Source organism: Dromiciops gliroides, chromosome 6, assembly GCF_019393635.1.
Source record: "Dromiciops gliroides isolate mDroGli1 chromosome 6, mDroGli1.pri, whole genome shotgun sequence".
NCBI classification, from domain to species: Eukaryota; Metazoa; Chordata; class Mammalia; order Microbiotheria; family Microbiotheriidae; genus Dromiciops; species Dromiciops gliroides.
The window spans coordinates 127,029,745-127,057,282 of record NC_057866.1 but is presented as its reverse complement, the minus strand read 5'-3'; the positions used below and the strand labels follow the sequence as shown (position 1 = coordinate 127,057,282).

Sequence of the window (27,538 nt, the reverse complement as noted above, 5' to 3'; positions counted from 1 at the left end):
TAGAATCATAGATTTAGAGCTAGAAAGAAGCTCTGATCCAACTGCTTCGTTTTACAGATAAGGAGCTGAGGCCCAGAGAGATTAACGGGTCTGTCTACAATCATACAGCCAGGAAGAAATAACTGGGATTTAAACTCAAGTTTTCAGATTGCAAAACTAGCCACCTTACACAGAATCACAATTTGAGAGTTGGAAGGTTCCTCAACAGCCTTTTTAGTCCAAACCCAAACACAAAAGAATCTCTACTATAATATATCGAAAAAATGGTCATTCAGTCTTTGCTCCAAGGAGGGCAAATTCAACAAATCTCAGGCAAGCCATTTCACCTGTGGATAGCACTAGGTGTTAGAAGTAATTTCCTGACATCAAGCTTAAATTGGCCACTTTGTGCCTTCTACCCATTCTTCCCGGTTCTGTCCTCTGGGACCCAAAAGATTAAGTCTAATCCCTCTTCCATGTGACAAGTCAACCCAAAGACAGCTACCATGTCTCCTGCACTCTCTTAGAAACTTCATTTCTTTAAGTTAAACAAGCCCTGTTCCTTCAACTGATGCTCATGTCATGAACTCAAAATCCTTTCTAGGGATGAGCTGAAGCTCATACAGGTTCATGAGAACCAATCGTTAAAGTTTTTAGTGTGAGCATTTATACCCCAGAAGTCAGAAAACACTGTGAATTCATCATTTTGTTGATTGTCTAGATGTAAGAAAGTGATGGAGAAAATGTTAATAATGCAGTAAACTTAAGTGTGTCCTACACACATTTTATTTACATATGTATGTATATACACACATAGACATATATAGACACATTTACGTATATAAATTGTATGTATATGCTACATGTTACATATACACGTATATTTGGGGGTGGGTGGGAGGGAGAACTGGTTGTTAAATATTTACCAGCAAGTACAATGATTGCCCTCTAGATACTCTGCAGTTTATCAATATCCTACTTAAATAGTTGTTCCCCAAATTGAATACAGCACTCCAGATGAGGCCTGACAAAGGCAGAGGACCGGGATTTTTGCTTCCCTCTTCCTGGAAGCAATAAGCTTCCTAATGCAGTCCAAGACTACAATAGCTTTTTTGGCTGCCACATCAAACTAATGACTCATAATCTTCAGATCCTTTCCAGAACAACTGCTGTCTAGCCAAGTCTCCCTCATCTTAAAAATAGTGGTTGCTTTTTTGAACCCAAGTGCAAGACTTTGCATTTATCCCTACTGAATATCATCTTATGAGATTCAGCATAATATTTTATTCTGTCAAGATCCTTTTGAATCTTGCCTCTGTCATCCAGTGTATTATCAATTTATTCCCCCCTTCTTTGTGTAATCTGGAAAGCTGACGAACATGCCATCTACACCTTTATCCAAGTCATTGATAAAAATGTCAAACAGCTAAGGGACAAGTACAGATCCCTAGCACGTTCTGCTGGAGGCCTCTTGCTACTTTGACACTGAAACATTAACATATGTTATTTGAGCCCAGCCATCCAACCAACTCCAAATCCACCTAATTAATCTCTTTCCATCTTCTCTGCATGAATAGTAGAAAATTCTTTATTAAAACTGCTAAAATCAGAAGTGAAATATATCCATATCATCCCGCTTATCATTATCCAACAATAGATGTTATCTATTATGTATATTTCATCTATTATACTCTATATATAATCTATCAGTAATCGGATCGAAAAAGGAGATTGGATTAAGTTGGGGAGGATGTGCTGTCTCTGAAATCCCTGTAATCACCATCCATCTCTTTAAATGATCTAAGGATTTTCCCAGTAATTGAAGTCCAGCTTATTGACAACATTTTCTTCTCTTTTTTGAAAATTGGGCAACATTTACTATTTTCTAATTTTGTGACACTTGTACCACAAAATTTTCTGTGATGTTTGAAATCTCATTGACAATGTTTCTATAGTCACATCTGTCAGAATATTGTTCATCTGGGCCAGATGCCTTGAATTCATCAAAAGCAGCTAATTGCTTTCTTACTTTGCCCTGCTTATCTTGGGTATCAATTCCCTGTTGGTCATTTTTGTTTTGTCTAAAGGTCATTCTCCTTTGCAGAAAAAATAGAAAGAAAAAGAGCATCTTGGTCTTCTCTCTTTTTTCAGTTATTGTAGCCCCATTCATCCCAAGCAATGGTCATATTCCTTCTTTGACTCTTTCCCTTCCCAATATAACAAAAAAATCCCTTTTCTGTTGCTCTTAGCTTCCCTTGGCAGTCTCTGCTCTTCCTGAGCTTTAGCATTCCTGGCACTTAAAAATAGAATCATGCCACAAGCATATTTATTTTCTGTTACCAGGTCTTGCTTACATCTTGTATACCTTTCTTCTATTTTTCTTTTTTTATACCTTTTATACCTTTCTTTTTTTTAATTAATTTTTTTAAGTGAGGCAGTTGGAGTTAAGCAACTTGACCAAGGTCACACAGCCAGTAAGTGTCAAGTATCTGAGGCTGGACCTGAACTCAGGTACTCCTGACTCCAGGGCCGGTGCTCCATCCACTGTGTCACCTAGCTGCCCCTATACCTTTCTTTTAAAAACTGATGTTGGTAGGTGAGTTCCCTGTGCATCCATATCAAGCTCTTCAAACAATTCCTACTTCTCCTCTTCCTTGAAACTGTTTCCCTTTATGTCTTTTGAATTTCATTCTTGAGCATCCCCCATCCCTTCTGGTGTGACTTCCCTTGAAGTATTTTAATCCATGAGATCCTATCAATCTTTCCTTTGAACCCACTAAAACTTGCTTTCCCAAAAGTCAGAGTGCATGTTGGACTATCTCTGTCATAAACTCTAGGATGAAGTGGCCACTTCCCTGCAAGGGTTTTTCTGAGAATCAGATACAGAAAAGTATTACCCCATGTCAGTTCTTCCACCTTTCCTTCCATGTTATTAGTAAGAGCAATCAAAAAGTTACTAGCTGCTTTGCTTTTGGAGGAGACATAGACAGAGATTCAGAGACAAGAGGACAGAGAAAGAGAGAGCCAGAGAGAGAGAGATGGAGGGATTTCTGGATAGTTAAAGTCCCTGACACTACTATATTATGCCTCTGTAACAAGCTTATGAACAGTTTCCTAAGCTCCTCATCTATTTGTTCTTTCTGGGCAGGTAGTCTGTAGTTTATTTCAATGACAAAAATAAATTATTTTTACCCTTATTTGACCTTTACTCAAATACTGTCATGCTTTCCCCCCTTTGCTTCTAAGCTTTCCTCACAAATAGAATGTATTAGTATACAATGCTATTCCTGGGTGCAGTGGATAAAGCACTGGCCCTGGATTCTGGAGGACCTGAGTTCAAATCTGGCCTCAGAGACTTGACACTTACTAGCTGTGTGACCCTGGGCAAGTCACTTAATCCTCATTGCCCCGCCAAAACCCCCCCAAAAAACCAAAAATGCTATTCCCACTCTCTTTTAGCTATCTTGTTTATTTTGAATGAGAGCCATGGCCGGCCTGATCATGGGTTTCATCCTACATTCCATGATGCCTATGAGGTCAGATTTACCTACATGTCAGGACCTCTGGTCCCTCTCATTTGTTGTCTAAACTTTGGGCATGTGTGTAGACTCTTTTTTGGGGGGGTGGAGTGGGGCAATGAGGGTTAAGTGACTTGCCCAGGGTCACACAGCTAATAAGTGTCAAGTGTCTGTGGCTGTATTTGAACTCAGGTCTTCCTGAATCCAGGGCTGTTGCTTTATCCACTGCACCACCTAGCTGCCCCCTTGTGTAGACTCTTTTTTTTTTTTTTTGGTGAGGCAATTGGGGTTAAGTGACTTGCCCAGGGTCACACAGCTAGTAAGTGTTAAGTGTCTGTGGCTGTATTTGAACTCAGGTACTCTTGAATCCAGAGCCGGTGCTTTATCCACTGCGCCATCTAGCTGCCCCCTTGTGTAGACTCTTGAGGGTGTTACCCTGGCCATAAGAACTTAAGTAACTTGCCCAAGTTCACCCTAGTCATATTCATGACAGAAATGAGAATCAGAAACAGGCCCTCTGACCCCAAACCAGTGCTCTTTTCATTACATCACACAGTTTTCCTCCACTGTCTCTTACTAACCCTAGCTATTCATCCATTCTTGATCTTTGCTTGGTTTGCAACAAAATGGGGCTATTTGTATAGAAGGATGTTTGGAGAACAGAACACCTGCAGAGCATCTAGTGAATAACCCTCTCATTTATCAGATGAAGATGCTTAAGTTACTTGCCTAAGCTCACACAGCTAGTACGTTATAGAGATGGGACTGAGACTCAGGTTCTCTGGCTCCCAGAACTCTTTTCAATGAATAGTGAAGCTGCTCACAGTTGTTTTATTCCATGCGAGTAGGGGGAAATCAGGGAGTCTAAGACCCCTATGACCAACATCGGGGAAGGGAAAGGGAAAGGGAAGAGGTAAGGATGCTAAATAGTAATCAAAGAAAATGAGGCAGGAACATGGCTACTGTTTGGGAAGATAAGAAGAGGAGGATATAGGCTAGGCTGGAGTGTGAGGGAAAATAACCTTTGGGAATGTCATAAAAGTGGATGAAATATGGCATGTGGGGAACCCTGCATATCAAATAGGAGGATGTGCCTCAAAGCAGAAACAGTTTAGACAGATGTGGAAAGACAGATTTGGCAAAATAAATAAGTAAACAAATGAATAAATGAAAACACAAGAACAACTTGTACAATGTTGGATATCTAAACCAATAATAAAAATTTTATGTTTTTTTTCCTCTACAAATTATCCCTCTCCCTTCCAAAAAAAAAATCCCCTTAGGGCTGTCATAATTCATACCAAAGGAAAACTTCTCTTTGCAAATGTTATAGTCTCACCCTACAACCTAACCTCAAGGAAATACCAACTGGCAGACTATTCTAATGATCTGGGCAAAGTGGTGATGAGATTTTTTTGGGGGGGTGGGGTGGGGCAATGAGGGTTAAGTGACTTGCCCAGGGTCACACAGCTAGTGCCAAGTGTCTGAGGCCAAATTTGAACTTGGGTCCTCCTGAATCCAGGGCCGGTGCTTTATCCATTGCGCCACCTAGCTGTCCCTGGTGATAAGATTTGAGCTCAGGTGGGGAAAAATGTGAACAAACTAGTGGGGAAAAACCCCAGCCAATGTCTTCTTTGTCCTGCTCTTTCACCCTAGCTCCTATTTCCAGTGAACTGGAAAACCACATCTGATCCAGTGAAATGTTTTGGAAGACATCCCACTGACTAGAGAGGTCAGGAGCTCATCTTGGCCTAATGAAAATATGACCCAAAGCCACAGATAACAGAGCCAGTCTGAGGCAAAAGGGCCAAGTCAGTGCTATCTCTGGCTTCTTTCTACCTGTATATTTCCCTCAGTGTGCAGCAGAGTCATGTTTACAATTTTATGTGAGTGGAAGTTTTCTTAGTTCATTTTAGCCCAATTTGTCAGAGTTTAAACATTAAATGTGAGTCATCATCACTTATTATTACTTCAACAAGTAGTAAATTCAGCATTGGCCTTGGAATCGCTAAGACCTTGGTTCATCCTGCCTTAGACACTAACTAGTCGAATGACCCTGGGCATGAAACTTCACATCTGAGTCTCAGTTTTGTCCTCTGTACTATTGGGAGGCGGAGCAGGGATGATAACAACCCCTACTTCATAGGCTGGTTGTAAGGCTCAAATGAGCTAATAGAGGAAAAGCACTTTGCAAAGCTTAGAGTGGCCTGTAGAGTGGTCAATAGTGTGTACTACTCCGGGTGCAGAAAGAGCCCCTCCATAACTCTGCTTTTTCAGTTGATTGGCCAAAAATTTCTATTGCCAGTGACTAACTCCAAACCTAGCAAGGCTGCTCCTCTGGCAATTACACAGTACAGCACTGGGTCTATAAGAGAAGCCTTTCACTTTGGTCAGACCTCTATGCTTTTCTGGCTCAGCCTTTGAAAAGTCAGGGTAAGGTGAGGCAATCAATAGGACCCCAGGTCGGGAATCATCATCATCATTTTGGCAATGACTTATTTATCTGAGTTCTAGAAGTATACTGCTCGTTCATAGGGGTCTATTTGTTGCAGAATGAATAGATGACACAAGAGAGGTCTCACTTAAGAAAATTATCCATTACTGTAGAACTATCAACAGGCCCCTGATGAATGTACTAAAAGTTTCAGTTGGAAGACAGTAGCCCAATTCCTCAGTTAGACTTTAGCCCTGAGGTTTACCCTGAATAATAATAATGACTACTATGTGTCAGGCACAAATACCACCTCATTTGATCCCCACAGCAACACTGAGATGTAGGTGCTATTATTATCCCCATTTTACGAATGAAGAAACTGAGGCAAGCAGCTGTTGAATAACTTGCCCAGGATCACATACACAGCTAGTAAGTGTCTGTGGTCAGCTTTGAACTTAGGTCTTCCTTGCTCCATGCCCAACACTCTATCCACTCTGCCACCTAGAGAGTTTCCAAACTTACCCACCTTTTCTCCCACTCTCGAGGGTTTTGTCAAGTTTCTCTTGTTGGGAGACAGAGACAAATGGAGAAGGGAATTTCTTTTCTGCTGTCTCCTCTTCCTTTCTCTTCTCAGTGTGGGGCACAGGTGGTAGCAGAAGTTCACCCCCATTTAGCTTCTCGCTGGGATCCTGGTCTGGTTTTACTGCCCGCCTAGTTAGTAGCTCAGCCAAGAACGGCCTTCCCATTTTGGAAAGGGGAGAGGATGGTGGGGTCTGATTGGTGGGTTTGGGGGCTAGGGCTGGCTTCTGCGGCAGTGGTGATTTAGCCCCTGGCTTGTCATGATCTAAAGAAGGAATGTGGTTACTGGGGAGCAGGGGTGCTGGCTGAGCTGGGTGATGCCCAAGGTTAGGAAGGCCATCTAGAGAGTCTTTTGAACCCAGTGGCTCATTCTTTGTCTCTTGGGTAGGTGATGTGGTGCTTTTGATAATGATAGTTTCTTTCTCCCCCTCTTTACTCTTCAGCACAGACGCTACCCCATCCAAATTGTCCCCTGTGCTATGCCTCTTCTTTTTCTTTGATTGTTCCGCTTGCTGGTCATAGTGAAAACGCAAGGAGTAGTTGGTCCTTCTCAGCTTTATCCCAAAAGGTGATGTGCTCTCCTCCCCGCTTGGTACGCCATCCTCTGCTTTCCCCACGTTGCTGGTCTCACTTTCAGAGGGAGTTGCCAAGTCTAGCTGGACCAGGGCTTTCTGTGGAGCAAGAGGTGAACTTGGAACAAGGAAAGATGGAAGGTCTTTGGCAAATTTATATCCCTCTGCAATGTTGGTGGGCTCCTGCTGCATCCCAGTTCTCTCTGGAGTTTTTTGGTGTCCACTATTACCACCAGCAGGAGGCTGGACCTCTGCTCTTTCGCTGGGGCCCAGCCCAGACTTATTCCTAAGGTTTTCTGCATTCTGCTTTTGGCCTTCAAGGCCGCCGTCAGAGAATTTCTGCCAAGCAGGCATGATGGAGAATTTTGCGTTGGCTGATAAGGTTTTCCTCAGGTTTCCCCGGGAATCACCCCTACCTTTGGTTGTACTTTCGCCACTGTGCCGTAACAGGTCCCTCTCATTGACTTGGCCACTATCAGTATTCTTTAGGATTCTAGAACGAATAGATTCCCACTCAGCTAGGGCAGCCTTACTGCTCGAAGACTCCTGAGGAAACTTGGCCTTGCTGCTGGCTGCCCGTGTCTCCTGAGTGCCTCGTGGAGCATTTTCCAAAGCAGGAATGTCCATGTGCTTTTTTTCTTCTGACAAACCCAGTAAAGTCTTGCAAGCTGGGTCCTTGATCTGGTTCAGGTTGACAGCTGGGCCACACAACTGTGCTCCCGTGACCAGGATCGCCGTGTGGGGAATGCTTAGAGAAGAAGGGAGAGGGTGGGAGGCCTTACTGGACTTACTGGCTGTGGCCTCCTGTGACGTGGATGGAAGCCCCGACTCCTTCCCGAGGGTAACTGGACTCAGATTGACTTTGGGAAACAGGATTTGCTTTCCTCCTGATGACACTTGGAATGTATATGGTCTGGGCATAGTCTGCCTTTCCTCAACTTCTTGCCATCTCAGTTCCTCCCCCATCTGGTCGTTCTTCAGGGGGACAGTTTCTCTCTTCTCGGCCTGGGCCAGCTCAGCTTCTGGCCGCCTCTTTTCTTTCTGGGGATGTCCCTGTTGAGCCCCTTCTCTTTCTTCCTGAAGCAGAGGAGCACCTCTATGACCATCCGACACTGTCTGCTGCCCCTCCCTCGCCTCCTCTGCCTGGGGATTTAGCTTTTCTACAAGCTGAAGTTCCCTTAAGTTTCTCTTGTGGCTTTCATGCTGGGGGCATTTTTGTTCCTCTAGGTTTTTGGAGTGGCCCCGGGCTGGGCTCTGCAGGTGCCTTTCCTCTCCGGACTCAGGTGGCTTCTGTGCCTCCTGGCCCTGGTGATGCAGCTGAAGCCCTTGGATGCTCTGCTCCTGGGATGTCTCTGAGTGCTTCCCCGCTTTCTCCCATTGCTGCCGCTGCGGCTGCTCCTCCTCTTCCCTCTCTTCTGTCTGAAGGTGCTTTTCCATCTCTTGCCTGCTCTGTTCTTCTATCCCCAAGTCTTGTTCCTCAAGCTCTTCTAGTAGCTTTACTTCATCTTCCCGTCTCTGCTTTTCAGCCTCTCTCTGCCTCTGTTCCTCTGTCTCCTCTTGTCTCTTGAGCTCCTCCAGTAGCTTGGCTTCCTCCTCCTGATGCTGTTTCTCAATCTCTTTCTTCCTCTTCTCTTGTAGTGCCTCCTCCAGCAGCTTCTTGGCCTCTTGCTGCCCACATGGTTGTTCCTCCACCTCCTCCAAGCTAGTTTCCTCCTCTAGCTCCTTCTGTTTTGCCTCTTTTTGTCTGTTTTCCTCTAGCTCTTGCCAATTCTGTTCTTCAGGCTTTGCCCTCTCCTCTTCCTGTGGCCTCTGCCTTTCCGGATGCTCCTGTTTCTCTGTTTCTTCCTCTTCTTCCTCTTCTTCCTCTTCTTCCTCTTCCTCCTCTTCCTCCTCTTCCTCCTCCAGAAGTGCTTTTCGAGTCTCTTCCCAAAGCCTTCTCTCTACTTCATGAAGCCTTTGCTCTTCTAGTCGTTTCTTCTCTTCCTTTTGTCTTCTATATTCAGCCTCAAGATTTCTCCAATATTCCTCTTGCTGTCTTTTCTCTTCTTCTGAATCAAGTGGTTTGAGTTCCTCTTCATGCCAAGTTTGTTTTTCTTCTCCAGAGTGTCCATTCTGGTCTAGTGACAGCTGACTCTCAAAGCTTTCTTGATCGTTTTGTTGGTCCTAACATTGGAGAGGGAAACAGAATTAGCGCTTTTAAAATGGCTTTTGTTTTGTTTTATAGATCATTAAGTATTTATAATGTATGTTTTAACTCAAAAGAAGGGACAAGTGTTGATTAATATAAAATAATTGGATAAACTGTGTCACGAGAGGCAGCATGGTGTAGTTGTAGAGGGCTGGCTTTGGTGTCTGGACGATAAAGGCTCAAACCTTGCTTCTGACACATACTATATGACCAAGGATAAATCAATTAACCTCCAAACTCTAAGAAATTCCCTAAGATAGGTCGTGATTGTAGTCTAGAAAGACCAATGGTATTTCCAGTAAAACCCTATGCTCTTTCCTTAAACATACCAAATAAACGGGCCTATTGCTTTCAGCATGGACTGGTTATCTGATTTTTTTTTTTTTGGTAAGACTCTTTTAGTGCTGGCAACACACCTAGACTGTTGCAAATTAGCATCACTAAAGGGAGTTTCTATAATAGAAGATGAAATCACAGATACAGATCAAAACCAAGCAAGCCAACCCTTCTGGCTCCCAACCACTCCCCCAAGAAAAGTTAAATGATTTACCACAGGCCATAAGGGAAAGTAAGTGGCAGGAGCTGGAGTAAAATCCTTTACAACTGGTATATCCCACCTCAGCCCACCCTACTTCAAATCAATTTTTCTCATCACTGGATGACAGTGGATAGATCTGGAAGAAGATAACAGATTTGTACTTAAGGGAAACTGTTAAAAAATGGTTGGCTTGGTGGATAAAGCAGTAGACTCAGGAGGACCTAAGTTCAAATCTGACCTCAGACACTTGACACTTACTAGCTGTGTGACCCTGGGCAAGTCACTTAACCCTCATTGCCTCACCAAAAAAAAAAAAAAAATGGTTGCGTGGCAGCTCGGGTGTGCTAAGGCTAGCTCAGATAGGTTCTGTAAGCAAACTGTTAAATTTTCACTGTGAACATTTATACCTGGATGACAAATTTTTCACCTGAACCACAACTCAGGGCTTGATATATATATAGATCAACATATATATATATATATATATGTTGCTCCAGTTAAATCATCTTGGCCAAAGCAACATTTCTCATATATATATATATATATTTTTTTTTTTTGGCGGGGCAATTGGGGTTAAGTGACTTGCCCAGGGTCACACAGCTAGTAAGTGTTAAGTGTTTGAGGCTGGATTTGAACTCAGGTACTCTTGAATCCAGGGCCGGTGCTTTATCCACTGTGCCATCTAGCTGCCCCAGATATTTTATTTTAATTGTCTAGATGAGAGGACTACAAACAACGGCTGAAGGGCCAAATCTGTCTGTCCCTCCTCCCAAGAGTGGCTTTTATTTAATGCTTATTTAATAATGACCTTACTTTTAATGGTATTTCATTTATTCAAAACATTTAAAAATGTAAAAATCTTTTTTAAGTCAAAGGCCATAGGAAAGCAGGTAGCTTGCTGGATTTGGCCCACTGCCTTAGTTTGCCAATCCTTGTCAGGACTTAAGGAAGTGATGGAAAAAAATGTGAATAATGCAGATTAAACTTAAAAGTGTGTCCTGTGCACATTTCTTTTTTTCCCTCCAAGGAGCTGCCTGTTAAACATTTGCCAGAATACTCCTGCTTAGAAGGCTTTGGCAATATGACTGTGAAGTCTATGTAGAAGCAATAAGAAATGAAACTTGGAGATAGGTTGAAGATTTTTTTTTTGAGGCAATTGGGGTTAAGTGACTTTCCCAGGGTCACACAGCTATTAAGTGTCAAGTGTCTGAGGCTGGATTTGAACTCAGGTCCTCCTGAATCCAGTGCCGGTGCTCTATCCACTGTGCCACCTAGCTGCCCTGAAGATAAGGTTTATGCTTGTAATCCAACTAAATATAGATAAGGGTGATAGCACTTCCAATTTTGGGTTCACTTACCTTAAAAGGGGGGCCCCTTATCTTAGGACAACTCCTCTTGTTCTCACACTCTACTGCCTACCCTCTCCCTACCCTATGGGAACTCAGAAATGTAAGGCCTTATCCTGTGGAATTTATGCCCAGGATGCAAGTAGATCTGAGTCAACAAGAATGGCTTCATACTTTGGACAACCTCCTGTGCTTCTTGGACACCCTTTGGTTCTTTGGCTTCACAGACAGTTTGTGCTTGGCTGCACTGTTGTCCAGGCGTGCAATGGCCCGAGGGATGGCATCCAGGTTAACGCTTTCGATGGTGCCAGCAGAGGAGAAATGTTGCTTTGGCCGAGATGATTTAACTGGAGCAACCTATGTATTGTGATTAAAAACAAAAGTCAGGATTAGAAAATAATTCCGAGGTTTCCAGAGTCCCAACCATTCTGTAAGGTGACAGTATTGAGTAGAGAATATAAGTGATAGAGAAACGTTATGAAAAAGATTTATTTTAAAAGAGCATTCAGGGGCAGCTAGGCAGCGCAGTGGATAGAGCACCGGCCCTGGATTCAAGAGGACCTGAGTTCAAATCTGGCCTCAGACACTTGACACTTACTAGCTCTGTGTGACCCTGGGCAAGTCACTTGACCCCAATTGCCTCACCAAAAAAACAAAAGAACATTCAAAATCTGTCTTTGCCAGGATAGCAGAGGTGACCTTGTCTGGGACCCCCAATTAATTAGCAAGGTTCTCTGCTCTGGTCAGAGGATATGGAAGTTTAAATATTGCAGGGGTGGGGAGAAAAACGTTTTTATTTAGATATCATTTACTGATACTTTCCAAAAAGCAGGCATACAATAAATAATTGTTTGAAATGACCATTTGAGAATTTTAAAGCTTGGAAATTTATTAATTAAAAAAATAATTTAGAGGACTCGGGACTCATATACAAAAATATTTATTTGTTTAGTCATTTCAGTTGTGTCTGACTCTTTATGACCCCATTTGGGGTTTTCTTGGCAAAGATACTGGAGAGGGGGGCAGCGAGGTGGTGCAGTGGATAAAGCACTGGCCCTGGATTCAGGAGTACCTGAGTTCAAATCTGGCCTCAGACAGTTACTAGCTGTGTGACCCTGGGCAAGTCACTTGACCCTCATTGCCCTGCAAAAAAAAAAAAAAAGATACTGGAGAGGTTTTCCATTTTCTTCTCCACCTCATTTTGTTGTTGTTGTTGTTGTTTTTTTTGTTGTTGTTTTAGTGAGGCAATTGGGGTTAAGTGACTTGCCCAGGGTCACACAGCTAGTAAGTTTTAAGTGTCTGAGGCCAGATTTGAACTCAGGTACTCCTGACTTCAGGGCCGGTGCTCTATCCACTGCGCCACCTAGCTGCCCCTTCTCCACCTCATTTTACAGATGAGGAAACTGAGGCACACAAAGTTAAGTGACTTGCCTAGGATCACTAAGTGTCTCTGACCAGATTTGAATTCAGGAAGATGAGTCTCCCTGGGTCCAGGCCTGGCATTCTATCCATTGTACCACCTAGCTGCCCCCAAATAGCTATAGTTGCTCTTTTTGTAATGATAAAGAATTGGAAACTTGGGGGCACCCATGAATTGGAGAATGACTGAACAAATTATTTATGTGTGTGTTATAGAATACTTTTGTGCTGAGAAAAATGATGAAGGGGATGGTTTCAGAGAAACCTGAGGAGACCCATATGAACTGATAGAGAGTGGAGTGGGCTGAATGAGAACAAGTTATATGATCACAGTGACATTGCCAATAAAGACAATTTTTGAAAACCTTAAGAACTCTAATCAGCACAATGACCAGCCAAAAATCCAGGCCCCTTTGGTAAAACCTGTTATTCACCTCTTTTTTTTTTTTTTAAGGCAATGGGGGTTAAGTGACTTGCCCATGGTCACACAGCTAGTAATTGTCAAGTGTCTGAGGCCGGATTTGAACTCAGGTACTCCTGAATCCAGGGCCGGTGCTTTAACCACTGCGCCATCTAGCTGCCCCCTGTTATTCACCTCTTGAAAGAGGTGATGGACTTGGAGTTCAGAATAAGCCATATTTTTTGGACATGGCCAATGTGGGAATTTATTTTGCTCGACTCTTCAATTTTTGTTGTTTGGTTTTCTTTTCCTTCTTTTTTTTCAATGGGAGTCATGGATGGGAAGAAAAGAAAATGGATTTTTGGTCCTTTATTTGGAATCATGGCCCAGGTGAGAGCAAAGACTTGGGGTTGAGGATTTATAGGTAATTGGGACTCTGGAAGCTAGTACAAGCAAGAGCTTTATCACTGTGTGGCATAGCAAGGAGGCAAAAACCAAAGCGTGCATGTGTGTGCGCATACATACACACACATGAACACATGGTTAGTGTCATGGGAGATATGTATGGTGGCAATAATCTTGGTGGGAGTACACACGTAGAGTTGGATCTGAGCAGTGAAGTCATTAAACCTTGAAGATGAGGCTTGGTTGAGAACAGGTAATCAATTCCAGATGAGGAAAGGAGCATTCCTAATTAGACCCAGATATAGTGAGGAAATTCCTGGATCACTTATTTATGCCAGACTCAGGTGAGGAAGTTTCCTAATTGAGACCAGATAATGACCAACGGTTTGAGTGGGTAATTGGGGATCTGGGAATAAGTTTGGAGGGGCAGCCATTGCAGTTGGCCAGGAGCCTCAACCAATCAGGAGCTAAGATCATTTACATGTTTGACACAGGGTCAGAATGAATCAAAAACAGTGGAAAAGTACAGGCTGTCTGTTTTTGCTTATATGTTTATGGTCATTAAGACCACTTAGCCTAAGTGACTCCACATTGGAGTCCTCTCATAACTCCAACATCAAACAGTATATTTCAAAAAAATCACGGCTATCATATTTGTTCATTCAAAAAAATTTTAAATGCATTTAGAGGATCTGATCACAATTGGCTTTGGCATTTCTTGAAGCACAGCACTAAAATCTTTTGGGAAATGTTCAGTGCCACCACCAAAACTTAGGCCTTTGTGTAACTCTCCTTTTCAACACTCTCTTTCCCTCGCACTCTTGTGGCCACCCAAATCATAATATTTATGTTCATGGTGAGTCTGTTGATCCCTGTAAAAAGCTCACCCCTCCATGTCTGCAAAAGAATAATATGAGATTGGAGTTTAGGGTAAACAGATTCATCCAATGATAAATAAGTGTTTAGTGAGCTTCTACCATATGTGAGGCACTTGGTTCCAAAGTTCTTTCCTTCAGAAGGGAAGGCAGGTACTATTGGTAGAACTGTGAACTGGTCCACCCTCTTGGATTTCAATTTGGAATTATGAAAGAAAAGTTTATTATTATTATTTTTTTTTTCAGGTCAATGAGGGTTAAGTGACTTGCCCAGGGACACACAGCTAGTAAGTGTCAAGTGTCTGAGGCCAGATTTAAACTCAGGTCCTCCTGAATCCAGGGCGGGTGCTTTATCCACTGCACCACCTAGTTGCCCCTCTCTTTCCTTTTTCAAGGAGATCAGTATGTGATTCAAGTAAGTTTGAGGGCAAAGTTAGTTTTCCTCTCATTTTGTATCTCTTAGCACAGTAGTAGGTGTTTAATAAATGTTTGATTGATTGATTGTAAGACTTCTCCATATCCCAAATTCCAGCCTTCATTTACACTTTGGAATTTAAGTTTACACAACAATGTCATTTCCCCCTTTCACCCAACCCCCGCATCCCTATCCCTAGTTGACTAAATCATTAAAACCTTCACTTTATTTCAGCCACACTTGGTTAGTTATATCCTTGATCCCATCATCACTCCCAAGAATCCTATCTCCATTTTATAGTCATATAAAAATACTCTAAATCATAATTGATTAGAGAAATGCAAATTAAAACAACCTTGAAATATCGTTTTACACCCATCATAAGAACAACTTTGAGCAACTAAGTCATTTTGACTATTATAAATACCTAAATTAACTACAAAGCACCTATGAATGAAGATGCTATCTGCATTCAGAGAATTTCTTCTATTCAACCATAACCCTCCCTCCCCCCCCCCCCCCCCCCCCCCCCCCCCCCCCGGCCAATCCTTCTATCTTTCCCTGTGACTCACTCTTCTTAAACCTCTTCTCCATGTTCATTACAATCTCTAGTCAACTCCACTCCTGCTTTCCCAGGCCATTAATCTTACTCTGGCCTCACTCTCTTCTTCCTTCAAAATCTGGACCATTTGTTAACCAGCTCAAGTTTACGATGCCTAAAATCTCTTGCTTTACTGCCCCATCACCTTTCATCCATTCAAAATCCCAACCTGGTTTTCCTTCACCATCCACCTTCTCTGATCTTACTTAAATGCCGCTTGAAATATTTATTGCTTGAAGAGTGGGACCACTACAGATATGTTATCCAATCTCAACTGAACTCCCAAAGCTACACATTAATCCTTTTACTCTATCCTGATTTATCCTCTATCACATAACTTCCACAGGACCTGTTCTAAACCTTCTCTTCTCAACTACCCATACCACCATGGTCACCTTTCCTCTAGGTCAATGTTCTCAACCTGGGGCCTACATATCTATGGAGATTTCAACTAAGCTTAGATTGGGGGAGGGGAGGATCTTTGTTTTCACTAAACTCTAAATGAAATTTACAATTTTCTTTAACTGAAAATGCTTTTTATTTTGAGGGAGGAAGTTTATAGATCTTTATTCTTTAAAAAAAAATTAAAATCTGGTGTAGCCTATGGACTCCTCTGAATTCTTGCCAGAATGTTGAAATTAATCATTTAAAAATTTTTATTTTATTCTGAACTTAAGACATAAAACAAGGAGTTAGGTATCTCAGAGAATCATCTCTGTGCCATCTCCCCTCAAGACTCCTTTCAATGTCTCCTTTCTCTAGAGCTTAAATAAAAGATTATTTTATTCTAAAAAAAAAGACATAAAACAAGTATTTCCATAACATTGCAAAATAGAAGAAAAGATGATTGCACATGAAATTGCAAATCTATTGTATATAACTTGCTATTTCTTTTAAATATATAACAAAGTTGTCACGTAACTGTCTTTTTTAAAACATTTTTTATTCCCTCCTTCTCTGCCCTAGAGATGGCTACCATTAAAACGTGTGTGTGTGTGTGTGTGTGTGTGTGTATTTCTAGTTATCAGTTCTTTCTCTGGTTGCTGATAGTGACTTTATTCATATGTCCTTTGTAGTTAATTTGGGTATTTATAATAGTCAAAATGGCTTAGTCACTCAAAGTTGTTCTTATGATAGGTGTAAAATGATATCTCAAGGTTGTTTTAATATGCATTTCTCTAATCAATAATTATTTAGAGCATTTTTTCATATGATTATTTGTTGTGTTTATTTCTTCATTGGAAAACTTCTTATTCATATCCTTTGACCATTTATCAATGGGGGAATGACTTGTATTCTTATAGATTTGACAAAGGTCTTTATAGATTTGAGATGAGACCTTTAAGTGAGAAACTGTCTATAAAAATTTCCCCCAATTTTCTGTTTTTCTTCTGATCTTGGCTACATTTGTTTTATTTATACAAAATCTTTTTAATTTAATGTAATCAAAATACTCATTTTACACCTCACACTACTTTATCTCTTGTTAATTCATAAATTGTTTGCCTATCCCTAAGTATGATAGCTAATATGTTCCATGTTCTTCAGATTTTCTTGCAATATCTCTATCTCTAAGTGATGTTTCCATTTTGAACCTTATCTTGATAAATGGCATAAGATAATGAATGGTCCATGCCCAATTTCTGCCATATTGCTTTCCATCCTTCCTAATAATTTTTACCAAATAATGACTTCTTTTTGAATGATTTTTTTTTTTGGCGGGGCAATGGGGGTTAAGTGACTTGCCCAGGGTCACACAGCTCGTAACTGTCAAGTGTCTGAGGCCGGATTTGAACTCAGGTACTCCTGAATCCAGGGCCGGTGCTTATCCACTGCGCCACCTAGCCGCCCCCAAATAATGAATTCTTAAGTTGTGGTAGATGATCATTCTGGAGTACTACTGTGTTATAAGAAATGAAAATGTTCTGAGGGGTCCAGGGCTTCACCAAAATGCCAAAGGGGCCTGTGACACAAACAAAGGTTAAGAACCAAGGCCTGCTTTAGGCAGAAAACATTGTACTTTAATGAAAAAAACACTCCATCTATTGAGAGCTTCTCCACAGTGCCATGCTTCAAATCACTGAAGAAGCATCAACCTCTCCTCTATTGCTTTGATTCAGTCTTGGATGGTGAGATGGCCTTTCTCTTTCCAAAACCAACCCTTTTGCTTGTGTCTTCAATACTATCAATTCTAGTCTACTTCCAGAGCTTGCCCCTTGGATCCTTTCTTTCTTCATAATATCCAAACTCTCATTATCTCTTGGTTTCCTTCCAGCTGCTTACAACAATGCCCAGATTTCCCTTATCTATTAAAAACCTTCACTTGACCCTCCTATCCCTTGAGCTAGTGCTCTGTCTCCTCTCTTATACAGTAAAACTAGGGGAAAAAAACTTGTTTACATATTTTGCTTCTACTTTTCTTATCTCCTACTTTGTGGTGGTAATGGTGTTCACTTGCTTTTTAGTTGGGTCTGACTCTTCATGACCCCATTTGGGTTTTCTGGGCAAAGATACTGCAGTGGTTCCTTCTGGAGCTCATTTTACAGATGAGCAAACTGAGGCAAACAGGGTTAAGTGACTCGTCCAGGGTCACACAACTAGTCAGCGGCTGAGACCAGATTTGAACTCATGAAGATGAGTCTTCCCGACTCCAGGGTCCTTTATAATCTGGTTTATGTTATCACCACTTGACTGAAATGGCTTTCTCCACATCATCAGTGATCTTTTTCTTGCTAAAATCCAATGACTTTTTCTTAGGTCTCATTCTTCTTGACCTCTCTTGCAGCCCTTGACACTGTTGGCCACCCTCTCTTCCTGGTTACTCTATCCTTTTGGGGTTTTCATGACCATGTCCTGTTGACCTTCTTTGTTTTCTTATGTGACTTCTATCAGAATTTTTTGCAGGAGCATCATCCATATCCCACCTTCTTTATAGGTATGAGGCAGCTAGGGGGTACAGTGGATGGAGCACTGGGCCTAGATTCAGGAAGATTCATCTTCATGAGTTCAAATCTGGCCTCGGACATTTACTAGTTGTGTGACCCTGGGCAAGTCACTTCACCCTGTTTGCCTATTTTTCCTTATCTATAAAATGAGCTGGATAAGGAAATGGAAAACCTCCCCAGTATCTTTGCCAAGAAAACCCCAAATGGGGTCATGAAGAGTCAGACACAATTGAACATGCATAGACCTATCCTGGGCTTTCCTCTCTCTTCTCTACACATAGTCTTTTTTTTTTTTTTTTTGTCTTTTTGCAGGGCAATGAGAGTTAAGTGACTTGCCCAGGGTCACACAGCTAGTAAGTGTCAAGTGTCTGAGGCTGGATTTGAACTCAGGTCCTCCCGAATCCAGGGCCAGTGCTTTATCCACTGCGCCACCTAGCTGCCCCTACATATATTCTTTTAATGATCTAATCACTTCCCATGGATTCAAAGATCATCTCAATGCACATGACTTCCAAATCTACATCTCATAAGATCATAGACCTAGAGTTAGAAGGATCTCACAGCACATTTAGTATAATTTCCTTATGTGATGGATAAGCAAACAGAGGCCCAAGAAGGTTCTAAACCTCATCTCTTTCCTAAACTCCAGTCTTGCATCTCCTATTGCCTGTTGGACATCTCAATCTTGATGTCTCCTAAGCATCTCAAACTCAACATGTTCAAAACAGAATTTGTTTTCTTTCCTTCAAAATCCCTAATCTTCTCATAACTTCCCCATTTCTGTCCAGGGCAGCATTATTTTTCTAGCCATATAAGTTTAATATCTAAGGGTTATCTGTTCTAACTCATTCATCCCCATATCCAGTCAGTTGTCAATCTCATCGTTATTCCCATATGTTCCCATCTCGACTCAAACCACAACCATTCTCGTCCAGGTCCCTGTCACCTCTTGTTTGGGCTATTGAAATAGCCTCCTCATTGGTTTCCCTGCATTTGGTCTCTCCTCCAAGTCATCCTCCATACAGCCGATATTCCATAGAAGCTTCAGCAGTTCCTATTTCCAGGTCCATTTTGCATTTAAAGCCCTTTATAGTGTGAGTCAGTTATATGTCATTCCCCCTCCAACACTATGCCCCGGTTGGTCTATTTAATTAACAAGCATATGTTAAGTACTTACTCTGTGGGGATACAGGGTTAAACACTGCAGATACAAAGCAAAAGCAAAAACCAAAAAGATCCCTGCCTTCAAGGGGCTTAATTTTTTTTTTTTTTGGCGGGGCAATGAGGGTTAAGTGATTTGCCCAGGGTGACAAAGCTAGTAAGTGTCAAGTGGCTGAGGATGGATTTGAACTCAGGTCCTCCTGAATCCAGGGATGTTGCTTTATCCACTGCACCACCTAGCTGCCCCCTAGGAGCTTACATTCTAATGGGGAATACGATATGTATAAACTAGGATGCACAAGATAAAGGAGATGAAGATGCAAAGGGGATAGAAGGGAAAGACTTCCTGGAAGAGATGAAGTTTGAGCGTAGTCTTTTTTTGTTTCATTTTGTTTTTGTTTTTGTGGGGCAATGGGGGTTAAGTGACTTGTCCAAGGTCACACAGCTAGTAAGTGTCAAGTGTCTGAGGCCAGATTTGAACTTGGGTTCTCCTGAATCCAAGGCTGGTGCTTTATCCACTGTGCCACCTAGCTGCCCCCTTGAGCTTAGTCTTAAACAAAGTCAGGGATTCTAAGAGTTAGACGTTAGGAGGGAGAATGTTCCTGGTATGGGGAACATTACCAGTGCAATGATAAGGCTATAAGAGATGAAATGTTGTGCATGAGGAATAGCAGGTAGGCCAGGGGCAGCTAGGTGGTGCCATAGTGCAGAGTGCCAGGCTTGGGTCAGGAAGACCTGAGTTCAAATTTGACCTTAGACACTAGATGGGTGACCTGGGCAAGTCACTTATCCCAGTTTGCCTTGGTTTCCTCATCTGGAAAATGAGCTGGAGAAGAAAATGGCAAAACACTCCAGTATCTTTGCCAAGAAACCCCCAAATGGGGTCACAAAGGGTCAGATACAACTGAATAGCTGGATCCTATTGTGCAGAATAGGAAGGTGAGAGAAAGTGAAACTCTATATGCTAAATATAACAGAGAGGCAGCTGTGGCCCGTAAGGAAAGAGGATCTCCATGCAAACAATGAGGATCAAAAGGTCCTAGTCCCGCTATCTCCCAGCTTCAGAATATTCAGCCCATGATAACACCATCACTAGGTACGACTAGGGGGGGAATGTTGTGCCAGTGTGCTTATGTGGCAGCTGTGTAATCCACAGGGTCTTGGTGCTAGTTCTTCACTTTCCAATGACTTTCCATATTTATACATGAAAGGCAAGGTCTAGGCTGGTCCCAAGGGCATTTGATAAATATGGAGCATTAAAAAAAAAAACAAAACCCAACCCAACCAGATGTAGTCTTTGGTTTTCTAACTTTCCAAGTTTGTATGACTCTACTATATAGGAGAGGGATTTCTTGATTGATTTAAATGAAATAAATCTAGAATTTCCATTCTTTCCCTAAGAGTTGAGTATAAAATCAGCTCTCAAAAGTTCATTAAAAGACTGAACACACAGACATGTCCTTGTGAAAAGGACAAGTATTAATGCTTGCATCTAAGCACAAACGATGAGATCTCGAGATGAGTAACTTGGCCTGTATTGGCCATTTTAAAAAAAAGGTTATCTGAGCAGTCTGCATCATCTTCAAAAATAAACTTCAGAGAGCTCATTTTCAGAAGGGTCAGACAGTAACCACGGTGTACAATCTCTTAAGCCTGGAGCCCTGGGAAGATGAGAAGGGTCATCATAGCAGGCCAGACTCTAAAGAGAGCATGACCCACAGTTTCCCCACAAGCTTCATTTGACTCCTGCTGTGAAATTCACAGATGTGAAACGAAAGCTGAAAAACTAGGGGACAGAAGGGGGGAAAGGAAAGACTAAATAATGTGGGGACTGAAGAAGAAACAATCTTTTAGAGCTACAAGTACATTCATGTACCTTGGACAGCTGTGTCAAGTGGCTTTTTATCTTAATGAAGCATGTGAACCTCTTTTGAAAATTATCTGTGTCTAAGCCTCCAAATTCAGGCATGCTGGGAGTCTCAGTTTTCCAGAGCAGGGTCCTGTTTCATCAGGCACATATTGCCATGGAAACAGATTCCCCAGCATCTGTTACCACCAACTTATCAGTGCATCTTTAAGAGCCATGTGGTTACACTTTAGAGGGACTTAAAGGCATACGTGAATGTAAAATTTGCAAATGGAAAAGTGAGGAAAATAAATAGCACATGATTACAGAGGAAAAAAGGAGTCGAGAAATTAAACAAACATGCATATCTTATTACCTTCTCCTCCATTTCACTCCCTGTTCCAGGTAAATTCAAAGGGCTTAAGGAAGTTGGAGTATCACTGGACTAGGAAAACAATAAGATTATAGAAATTAGATGTTGGGACATAAAGATCCTGGCCAAAAGTTAACAAAAGACAACATTTATTCTGTCTGGCTCTGTATTCTGTTATCCCCCCCTCCCCCATCTTTGTTCTTGATGTGTCACAGGAGCTCAGGAAGGGATACTTATGAAAACAGAGAAGGTTAAAGTCATCTTGTCCAATCTAAAACCAAGCAGGAAATTGCTAGATACAGTACAAGAAATGTTTGTTTGTTTTTTTGTTTTGTGTGTGTGTGAGGCAATTGGGGTTAAGTGACTTGCTCAGGGTCACACAGCTAGTGTTAAGTGTCTGAGGCCAGATTCAAACTCAGGTACTCCTGAATCCAGGGCTGGTGCTCTTATCCACTGCGCCATCTAGCTGCCCCTCAACAAATGTTTATTAAATGCCTACTGTATGGAAAGCACTGTCCTAGGCTCTAGGGAGATACAAAGCCTATTTAAACAAAACATAATTCTTGGCTTCTTAAGAGCTAACAATCTAGTAGGGAGTTCTAACATGTTTGACAAGTCTACTCCACAATAACGGGGAACTCCCTAGTATCTCAAGTGTCTGATTAATAAACAGCTCTAATTTTTGTGAAGTTTTTCCTTTCTATTGAGTCAAAATCATCTTTTAACTGTAAGAAAAGACATTATTACTAAAGCATATGGCTGAAGACTAAAGCCCTTCTTTTGTTTAAAAATAACCCACCACTAGAAACAAAAATACCACACTCAGTGGGAACATGGAGTGTGCCCCTGGCCTTTGATCTGGTGGTGTTAACAGGTTTCAAATCATGGTGGTCTCCTATTTCAGTACCTTCACTTGGTATATGTGGCCTTTGACCCCAGTTCACCTTACATGGGCTTTTTTTTTTTTTTTTTTTTTTTGGTGAGGCAATTGGGGACTTGCCCAGGGTCATATAGCTAGTAAGTGTCAAGTGTCTGAGGCCGGATTTGAACTCTGGTTCTCCTGAATCCAGGACTGGTGCTTTATCCACTGTGCCACCTAGCTGCCCCTTACATGGGCTATTGATGTCAAAGAAGGCAGTTAAGCCCCTACCATTTCATTGCCTTTTTTCATCTCAAGCTACTTTTCATCCCCATCTGCCAGCTCTATCACTTTCTAACAATAAGCAAGAATTGCTGAACTCTCCCTTTACCAAATGTGGAAATGACAGGAACTAGATGGGCAGAAAATGAATTGTAGAGGCAAGTAGGAAGGTTAAAGACAGGTATAATTTTGCAAACTTTGCAAAGTTTTGCCCTTCCTGTCACTTTTCCTCCTTTCAGTTCCCTTTTAAAGTGCTCAGTGACTTTCATCCTTCAAAATCTGTTGTGAGAAAGAACTTGGTATCAGTTATTTACATTTTAGCGTGAATTTGTTAATTTGTTATCCAAGGGGATATTTCAGTTTAGCTCTTATTGTACTTGTGGAATGAAAGGGTTTGTTCAATTAAATGCATTTTAAGTATTAGGGAAGGAAATTTTTTTTTTTGGTAGAGTTGGGGTCCTTTTGGGAAATTTAATTCTTATTAAAGTATGTATTCTTAAATATCTTTAATTTTTCCCCATATAATCCCACGCTCCATCATCCTCCATTCGGCCACTGAAGTGATTTTCTTACCGTTTTCAACCACGTCACCTCCTATTCAGTAAGCTCCAGTGGCTCCCTAGTGCTTCTAGGATCAAATACTAAATTCTCTATTGGCATTCTGCTTAGCTTTCCACTCTTCTTACCCCACACTCCCTGATAGGTACCCTTCAATCCAGTGACATTGGCCCCTAGGCTATTCCACAAAAAGGCTCTTCTCCTTTATTCTGCCTACTGCAGAATAAATATCAACTAAAATGTTTTCTTTTATTGGAAGCCTTTCCCTCTTAATTCTAGCCTTTCTTCTGTTAACTCTTTCCTATTTATCCCATGTATATAACTTGCTTTCCATATATTTGTTTGCATTTTGTCTTCTCTATTCTATTTTAAGCTCCTTGAGGGTAGGGATTGTCTTTTGACTCTTTTTGTGTCTGGCACTTGGTAGGCACCAAATAAATGTTTACCATTTGATTGATTGATTGAAATCATTGCCTCCCCACCCACCTGATCTGATTGACACTAGGACTTGCCTTCCTCCATTGACAAAGAATCAACATAGTGATAGGAGTGGTCCTGGAGGGAAGCTCATTTCTGGGATGTTAACTCAGGTTCTACTTTAGGATATCTTGTCCTTGTCCATGATTCCTATGATGACGATACTGGAAATCTCCTTGTGGCAGAGCTCCGTGTTTAGGGGAATGGGGGACTAGGTCAATTTGTACATCTCTCCAAGCTAAAAATGGCTTGGATACAGAGGAATGTTAAATCAAATTGTTTCTGGTAGGTTTGGCCTAAATTACAGAATACAGTATTAGTATTAACATTTTGTTTCTTTGAAACACAGCTGCAACCTTTTGGAGTCCCATGGCACAGGACTATTTTGTAAGTAGAAAATAATGGCTGGGGGCAGCTAGGTGGCACAGTGGATAAAGCACTGGCCTTGGATTCAGGAGGACCTGAGTTCAAATCCAGCCTTAGACACTTGACACTTAACTAGCTGTGTGACCCTGGGCAAATCACTTAACCCTCATTGCCCTGCCCCCCCCCCAAATGGCTGTGGACAAAACAGACCTTTCCTCCTTCAAAGGGGAGTATTCTCCACCGTAGGGACCTTCTATCACTATTCCATCTGCCTTCACAGCAGGCACGACAAAGTCCTGCACTTCCTTCCTTCCCTCCTAAGAGAGGATGTATCATGTATCAGATTATTGGAAGTTAGGTCCTGCTGGTGACAACTTACTTTATTCTCGCTATCGGAGGGCACTAAATCCTGGTGGGTCACAATTTCCATGGGACTACTCAGGAACAGATCCTCGTCTAAGCTAGCCTCCCGACTGGGAGTCTCCGTCCTCTTCATAGGAAGGGATGTGGGTGGTGGGGACCGCCCAAACTTTATGTTCTTGCCCAACTGTGGCTGAAGAAAGGAAAAAAAGAAAACCAGTTAATTCTGGAACAACAGAGCAGTTAGAAATTCTAGAACTAAGGGTTGCCCAGGGAATCTGGTAAAGATGGGTGGGGTATGTTCTAGATGGAACTGATTGGATTCATGAGCAAAGCAAACTAAAGCACATTGAGGTGAGTGACCATGATGAAAGGCTATGATGTTAACTGGTGGTACATGTTTGGTTATTTTTTTTTTTTTAAGTTTCCTCCCTCCCCTTCTCCCTCCTCACAGGCCATTCTCATTCCATCCCAATGGTGAACCATGAGCATTCTCATCCAATCAGCATCTTCCTAGATCTTTTTATAAACCTCCAAAGTGCTTGCCAGTTCTTTTGGAGCTATTCACCCTCTGAACCTCCCCTCTGGATGAACAATGTTCTTTGTTCACACCATGACTCCAGCTCCTGCTCCATCCCAGGGAGTTGCCTAACTTTCCACAGGGGGTGGGGTGGGGGTGGGAGTTGGAGAGGGACCTTTGACCCCTTGGAATCCTGTTCTAAGTAGTCAGGATATGGAAATGCCATTTAGTAGCAAAGCTTTTATTTTATTTTTTTTTAAATAAGTGAAACTCTTCAGGGAAGTTTCATTAATGATGCCCTTCTCCCCTGACACCATCTCTGCATTACTTTTTGCAAATACCCCCTGGTAATTCTGCAGAGAAAAGCAACCAATCACACAGGAAGATGTAAAAAGAGCACAGAAAGATAGTGAGGGAAGAGGACAGAAAAAGGTAGAGGGAGAAAAGAGGCAGGGATGGGAAGGAAGACGAGCAATGAGGAGAAGGGAACAGGAAGGACATTTATAGGAAGCATATAGTTAAAAAGCCAAGTGAACAGAAATAAAATATTTATCAAAGAAAAAGAAGACAAGAAAGATAGGACAAAATATTTCGCACATCTTCAATGCACCTGTGATACAGATTGCAACCTGTTCACATCTTGTAAAACCTGTGCACCTGTTGCTTATTATCTCAGTGACTCCTGGGCTGGACAACTGATGGTGTCCTGGGTGTCACCATTTCAGTAAAGCACAGGGGTACCTTTTCATCAGTAATCCTGTTGCTCTGTCTTTCTCCACCTGAGCAGCCCATCTCCTTTTCCCATCATATGTCTCACTGGTGATAGCATTTATACCACTTTCCTCAGATCTTTCTTTGTCTGGTAACAAGTTGCCAGTTACTTGTGGCTACCATATGCCTCCCCACTCACTGCCCTTTGAGTGACCTCAAGTTTAATTCTTCAGACACTATAGTATATATAACATGACTTGCAGCCATTTAACATCATTGGAAGAATATCGATAAATTGAACATAAATATTTAGCAGAAATAAATGGCATCTAGAAGGGAAAAGGAGTGTGGTGATTTGAGAGAATACTGATTTGAAGGTACACAAAGTCAAATAAGTCAGTATTCTAAATAATAGCTTTTTATTCTGGCTAATGTTGAATCCCCAAAACAAATCCAGCAACTTTGTCTCTTTGAATAGGAGCTAGAATAAAGAGAGGAGGTAGCATTTGATCTTGTCTTACTGGGTCTCTAGCAATAGGGTGTCCAAATGGGGTGTGTTCTTCTCTGCTTCTACCCAGAGGAACCACTACAGGAAAAGATCTCTTCATTGAATTGTGAGGCTGACAACTGTCAAAAGGTTCAAAGTTAAATAATTCCATAAACCACCAACCTCACAAGGTGACCTTGAGGACTTCTCAGGATATAAGTGCAGGTGAGAATTTAGTATAGACCCATTGGTACTAGAGTCTGAGCCTGACTCCAGTACCACAGGTGGCTACCCCACTGAACATATGGAGGAACTTTTGATGTCAGCCAATGAGATAATGAACAGCTGGAGCAGCCTGATAATGGGAAGCAGAAAACTGTTCTCAGCCATTTCAGACTTCACATTCTTTTCTGAAGGAGTTCCATTAACCAATCCTTAGAAATGACCAAGATGGAGGTCATTTGCTCTAATTACAATTGAAAAAATACAGGTGATCTCCTTAGGGAAGGAGCTGTGTCTAACTTTGATCCTGCCTTCTTCTGTTATTTATTAAATGTTTCTAACACCACTGATATTGGTAAGCTTCCCATTATTTTATTTTAGCTCAACAGAAATAATGGTATTGACCTATACTGATACTTGGAGTAAACCAAGAATGCCGCAAAACTTAGAGCTGGAGAACTGAACTCCCGAGGTGGGAAAAGGAAAGAGAAAAGTAAAATAAACAGAAAGGTAGCAGAGGTTGAGGGAGGGGACCATCAGGAAAAATGGACAGGAAAAGAAGAAAAACTAATGTTAAAGGACCAGAAAAACAGGGAAAGGAGAAAGTGAGGGAGAGGAGAAAAGGAGGTCAATCCAGAGAGGAAGAGGCTGGGAAAGAAAAGCAAAAGGAGACAAGAGACCAGGAAGGGAAGAAGAATGGCAAATCGGGTGGAAAATCCCCAGGCTGTGAGGTCCATGGCACCTGAATGGTTGTGTGTAAATAGGCTGCTTCGTGTCAGCGACACAAACTCTACCTTATGCTATTGCTTTCCAGAATGAAAATGTTCACCTAAGTAAAAGGGACTGATTAAAAATACCCCAGGGAAAAGAAATTCAGACTAGAAGCAGGTGTTCCTACATTACTAACTCAAGTTTTATTGTCTTTACAATTCATATAGTTTGAGAGTGTGTGTGTGTGTGTGTGTGTGTGTGTGTGTGTGTGTGTGTGTGTGTGTGTGTGTGTGTGTAGGATGGGGTTGGAGGTGCTGAGTTATGGGTACATGGATGGGAGGGGAGAACTGTGTGTGGCACTGAGATAACAAGTTCTACACATGCTTATTAT

General features: G+C 41.8%; 1 protein-coding gene across 8 annotated transcripts in view; it reads right to left on the bottom strand.

Moving 5' to 3' along the window:
- The window catches only part of CRACD (capping protein inhibiting regulator of actin dynamics), a 312,769-nt gene that overhangs the window by 17,574 nt on the left and 267,657 nt on the right, over positions 1 to 27,538 (bottom strand). For all 8 annotated transcript variants that reach the window (XM_043970772.1, XM_043970773.1, XM_043970779.1 and 5 more), the window contains 4 exons: positions 24,516 to 24,689; positions 21,598 to 21,666; positions 11,329 to 11,511; positions 6,458 to 9,245 (listed from right to left, as the gene is read on the bottom strand). In XM_043970772.1, coding sequence (XP_043826707.1) covers positions 6,458 to 9,245; positions 11,329 to 11,511; positions 21,598 to 21,666; positions 24,516 to 24,689 — 3,214 coding nt within the window. The remainder of the gene's footprint in view (positions 1 to 6,457; positions 9,246 to 11,328; positions 11,512 to 21,597; positions 21,667 to 24,515; positions 24,690 to 27,538) is intronic.